The sequence below is a fragment of the Camelina sativa genome, chromosome 19, assembly GCF_000633955.1.
Source record: "Camelina sativa cultivar DH55 chromosome 19, Cs, whole genome shotgun sequence".
Classification (NCBI taxonomy): Eukaryota; Viridiplantae; Streptophyta; class Magnoliopsida; order Brassicales; family Brassicaceae; genus Camelina; species Camelina sativa.
The window spans coordinates 24,282,852-24,288,779 of NC_025703.1; the positions used below are offsets into that span (position 1 = coordinate 24,282,852).

The 5,928-nt window shown below is 31.7% G+C and overlaps 1 protein-coding gene and 1 long non-coding RNA gene across 2 annotated transcripts; both read left to right on the plus strand.

The window, feature by feature from the left end:
* LOC109130931 lies at nt 1-411 on the plus strand. Its single transcript, XR_002036698.1, has 2 exons — nt 1-168; nt 309-411. It is a non-coding gene; the product is annotated as an uncharacterized LOC109130931 (long non-coding RNA).
* Nucleotides 3,233-5,601, plus strand: LOC104767075 (prolyl 4-hydroxylase 5). The gene is made up of 8 exons (XM_010491100.1): nt 3,233-3,639; nt 3,730-3,823; nt 4,201-4,298; nt 4,390-4,487; nt 4,645-4,774; nt 4,860-5,047; nt 5,139-5,249; nt 5,358-5,601. The coding sequence occupies exons 1-7, from the start codon at nt 3,446-3,448 to the stop codon at nt 5,210-5,212; spliced, it is 876 nt and encodes a 291-aa protein (XP_010489402.1). The 5' UTR covers nt 3,233-3,445; the 3' UTR covers nt 5,213-5,249; nt 5,358-5,601.

The window sequence follows — 5,928 nt, forward strand, 5'->3', positions numbered from 1 at the left end:
CTTTTCGTTTAGGATACTAACATAGAGTGTGTCTTTGTGTTGCAGGAATCATTTTTTATAATAAAAACGTTGTTAGTAGATTTTGACTTCGAACATGTCATTGATCTTCACATGAAAACCACTCAAGAATTTTGAAGATAATGGAGTTCTTTCTCTTTGGGTTTAAAGGTTAAATCTTATTTCTCATCATTTTTACTACGATTTTTTCTTTAAATTATTTTTTAATCGTATTATTTCTTTTGTTAGTTATTAATTTTCAATCATAAGTGGTGATGTTGTTATATTGACTTATGTATTTCGCTACGTAGGTTTATCAGGATGGATGACTTGAAGTCGGCCATAAGAGTATGGTATGAGAGATGAAGTCTAGCATGCATCAAGAAGTCAGAGCATAAGTTGATACAAGATAACGTAAGCTTTGTTTCCCTTAACTTTTTTACACAAAACTATCATTTTATGAGTTTCTACTCTATATTTATGTGACATTTGGTTTTTTCTTTCTAATTATATATTACTTCATGATTTCTTCGATCACAAAATAATAGTATAATAGTTGTAAGCCTAACTCTGAGTACAAGTTATTTCCTATAAATACTATGCATACGTCGACGCCGAAAACCTCACAACCAATCAAGAAAAATTTTAAAGTCAATCACATAAGTTTTTCTTATGTATATTACCACATTCTACTAATTTTGATGCCTATTCTTATTGTTTTTTGGTTTCACCGATAACACTTGATCACAAGTCGCTTATTGATCCATTCACAAGGAAATATATAGTTTTATAAATGTTATTTACTTAATTTATCTCAGTTTTCTTTTCAAATACATTGTAATCTGGTTTATTTCTTCTATTCCCATATATTATAGTTCAGATTGTGAACAATTGGCCAAAGGAGAGATTTTATCTTTAAGGATGTCAAAACATCAAACTCCATTCTAACTCCAAATGCAGTGTATGTTTATCACGTATGGTGTTATAAATAATTTTTTTTATTCATTTATGTTTATCATGTATTGGAATTTTTTAAATTCATTTATGCCTACGGAACTGTCTTCTTATTACATGTTAATACACCTTTAAACAATACAATAGATGCTAATTTCCAGTGGAAATTTTAATGGTGGTCAAATATTCTAAGGACAAGTTACCAGTGTAAACGTTTTTTAGATATATATTATTATCAAATATTTCAGATATATATTATCTTATATATATATATATATATATATAGTACTAAAATCTTATAACATATAGTATTAAAATCTTATAATAATTTTTAATAGACATGAATAGACCAAATGCATATATTTAATTTTTGGGTTTTGAAAGACAAGTTTTTACAGATAAATAAATATTATACCTCTTAGGGGTATAGCTATTGGGACTTATTTGACCCGCTTAACAATTTAGGTAATTTGGTTCTTGAAGTTTTAATATTTTTTTACAGTTTTTATCCGTTTCATTATTCACGAGTTTAATACAACTCTGATCAATCACTAATCCAATTCACGTTCGATTTGGGTCTGTCGTTTGGTGAATCCTAATTTTATGCTGAAACATTTATTATATATTTCAAACATCACAAACTGAATGAAACCAAACTAATATAAGTTTGAACTATAAATGTTGTAACAAATAAATATATGTATGTACATAACTCTATACATATATAAGATATTACATAAATTATAGTAAACTTAGTTTTTTAAATCAATTCAGCACGTATGTGCGGGTCCATACCTAGTATTTATATAAATGAGGACGATTTGAGTTGTACAATCCATGAACAAAAATTGTTTGACTTGGTGAATACTGAGACCGGAGATTCTTCCATAAAAGAATAGTGAATTTGTATCATAAAAATTTGTACTAATAATTTTTTATGCAATTATCATATCAATTAATGAAGCAACCAACAATTTCTAAAGTTTGTATTATTCAAGTCAATGCATGAAGCTCGAAAATTACCTACAAATCAACACAATCAATCAACTTAAATTTCACAACTTCTCACATATATAAATAATAAATTAAGCTCTTTTTTATAAAAAAAACCAATTATTGTGACAAGGTGGTTAAATGAAGTTCATATGAGGTTTATATTTTTCGTAATATTTAACATTATTTTCACTATCATTTTTATAACTTCAATGGTGATGAAAAATTATGAAAATGTGTATTAGAGTTTAAAATAAGGTTTGCTTAAGGCTTTCATGCGGCTGTACTATACGGTATTTGATGATCGGTTTGAAGTTGTCATTGGTCAATATTAAAATGTGATGAACAATATTAGAAATTTATCAAATATTTGTATCGAAAGGTTAAAAATATACTATTATGAAATAAAATTTAAATTATAACACTTAATATGAAACGATGGAAATACATGTCATTGACTTGTTTATAATAAACAATAATGGTTAAAAAAAAGTTGACCATCTAAATTTACGATAAATAAATAAACTTAAAAGAAGTGACCATATCATGCATTAATAATGTCTAACATGTTCTAAGCACATCCAGTTTATAAGACAACATATAGGAAAATAATAAAACTTTGTTTACAATAGTGGACCAAAAAACAAAGTGGGAGAGACTCATGTGCTGTTCCAATATTGACTTTAGCCTAATAGATAATTTAGGTTTCGAAATCTCGAAAATACTTAGCAATTTGAAATAGACCGCAGCAAATCCTAACGGAAAAATTTCATTCATAAATCTCCCAACGAAGTAACTATATAGTGACTATAGTCTAGAAGAGTCTAATAACTAATAAGGTTAGCAAATTTAACCTTTTTCATCTTTTAGTTTATGTAATGATGTTTTGCAAAAGTACTCTAATGCATACGAAATAGACCTCAATCATTACAAAAATAAAACAGATTAAATTTCATATCACCATTCACAACTATGACAATCCCACACAATTTCACAGTCAAATCATTTTTTTCTCTTCAAACAAATCTAGTTTGATGCTAAATATTGTGAGAAACATGTCTAAACATTGAGCTTATGACCAATAATTACATTTGAGTAATGGTGGAAACTGGAAAGTCAAAATTATTGAATGTGACACAATTTGACAAAACAAACGGGGTAAATTCTGAATAAACAAAAGGTATCGGGAACAAAACCAGAAAAAGAAGAAAATAAAAGACCGAGTCCAAAAATTCGAAAAAGTCAAAGCCACCTTCCTAACTTTGTCTGTATCTAACAAATACGCACACAAAGAGACGAACGAAGACAAAGAAGAAGAAGAAGAGAAGGAATCATTCAATCACAGAAGATAACTATAAAACAAAATTCTTCTTCTTCTTCATATTATTACTATATAGAAATAAGGAAACTTCAATCTAAGCTTCGTCCAATGTTCTTCTTTTAGATCTTAACAGAAACCAAACAAACATTTTTACAGAAAAAAGATCGTAAAAAGACCAAAATGGCGTCAAAATCGAAGCAACATCTTCGTTATCAGCCGCGAAAGACTCCGTCACGATCGATTCAAGCGTTCACAGTGCTGATACTTCTGCTTGTAGTGATTCTGATTCTTCTTGGTTTAGGGATTTTGTCACTTCCTAATGCTAATAGAAACTCATCCAAGACGAATGATTTGACCAACATTGTACACAAGAGGTTTGATTTGGGAAATTCTCGATCTGGTTTTTTTGATTTTGATTGTAAAGTTTTGATTTTTATGATTTGGGTTTGTTTGTTGTTTGTTAGTGAGACGAGTTATGGAGATGAGGAAGGGAATGGTGAACGTTGGGTTGAAGTGATTTCTTGGGAGCCTCGAGCTGTTGTATATCACAATTTCTTGGTGAGTTTCTCTTTGATTTGATTTGGAGTTTGATTGCTTCTTTTAGGTTCGTATTTCTTGTTAGGCAAGATAAAGAGGTTTGAGATTGATCTTCTTGTTTCTAAATTTTTATCGTTGGAGTTGACTTTGATCTTGTTCAATCTTACATTGAAGAATGTTTAGTGAAAATGTTGTTTCTAAGTGTGAAATTTGCTATGTTTTGATGGATTGAGTTGACTTTTGTTCTGCACTACAGTTTTAGGTTTTAGATTTCCTTGAATCTTTCATTTGGGAATGTTCAGTGAAAATGGCTTAGAGGGATGGAAACAATGAAGAATTGGGACCGTGATTTTTCAGATGTGATCTTGAGCTTTCTTTTTCATTTCTGTATCTTTTAGACCAATGAAGAATGTGAGCACTTGATCAGCCTTGCGAAACCGAGCATGGTTAAGTCAACTGTGGTTGATGAGAAAACTGGTGGGAGCAAAGATAGCAGGTTTGTAACCACTCTTTCCTTTTTTACTTCTAGTTTAACTTGGAAAAGGTTTGTTGTTTTTTTTAATTAATGCTGTATCAATCCTGTGCAGAGTAAGAACTAGCTCAGGAACTTTCCTTAGAAGAGGACATGACGAAGTTGTCGAGGTGATTGAGAAAAGGATTTCAGATTTCACCTTCATTCCTGTTGGTAAGTGCCCTTTGCTTTAGTTCTCCAGTACTTTGATGCGCTGTAGGAAGTATTGAAACATCTTAAGAACACTGGTTGCAGTTACTCTTGCTATCTTGAGTTGTGTTTACTTTGGAAAGCCTTTTGTGAGTTTGTGGATCGCTCTTTTGTTTTATAGAAAATGGAGAAGGTCTTCAAGTTCTTCACTACCAAGTTGGGCAGAAGTATGAGCCTCACTATGACTATTTCTTAGATGAGTTCAACACCAAGAACGGAGGACAACGTATAGCTACTGTGCTTATGTACCTGTAAGTAATTCACAAAAGTCAAGTGTCCTTTCTTCTCAGAGAACTTCTGTGTTTAATCTTGTTTTATTAAAACACGTTACTTTAGCTCGGATGTCGATGATGGTGGCGAGACTGTGTTCCCTGCAGCAAAAGGAAACATTAGTGCAGTCCCATGGTGGAACGAGCTCTCAAAATGTGGCAAAGAAGGACTATCTGTTCTACCAAAGAAGCGAGATGCTTTACTTTTCTGGAACATGAGGCCTGATGCCTCTCTAGACCCTTCAAGTTTGCACGGTAAGAGACTTAATAGATTCAACACCCAAAACTCTCTTGAAGCTAATAATATCAGTCTCTAAACTTCAATATCCTATGCTGTGATTTTCAGGTGGATGTCCAGTGGTGAAAGGAAACAAATGGTCATCCACGAAATGGTTCCACGTCCACGAGTTCAAGGTTTGAGAGAAACAAAAACACGAAAAGCTAAAAATTTGAGGAGGTAACCTCTTAAATCTCAAGCTATCTATCAAATGACATCTTCAAGATTGCCTCAAGTCTTTAACTCAATAATATTCAAACTCACATATCCTTTTTTTTCAATCTGTAGGTTTTCACGGAAACTTCAAATATGTGTGGATACAGTTAAACAGGTGTAATGTGTATTCCCCTTTTGAAATGAGAGATCTTTTGGACATTGGAGGCTGTTCTTTCATGGGGGACATTTGAACCTTTTCCTTTGAACTATTTGGATTATTTTTACTGTAAGGACATGTTCGGATCTGAGTTTTGTAACTTCAACAACTCAATACAACCATACATTTTCCGTTTACATGCACAATTATATTTTTCTTTATGGTATTTTTTTCCATACATTTTCATGAGTGATCAAAAGAAAACAAATTAGAAAGTTTGATGTATCCATGAAAAGGTTAGGCCGTGAATGGTTGTCCAGTACGCTCCGGACGGACTAAAGTCGGACCAGTCTGCAGTTAATTGGCCATTCACCATTCCAGACTAGTATGCACTTCTCCATACTAGTCTGCAATTTAAAAATAAATTGCGTACTGTGTGAATTATACTATTGGTCCGATTTTTTCTGTTTACTTCTTTAAACCTCCGTACCAACTCTATACCAACAGTAAAAGTTGGGTAAAAACGTGCTATAAATTAGTTGAATC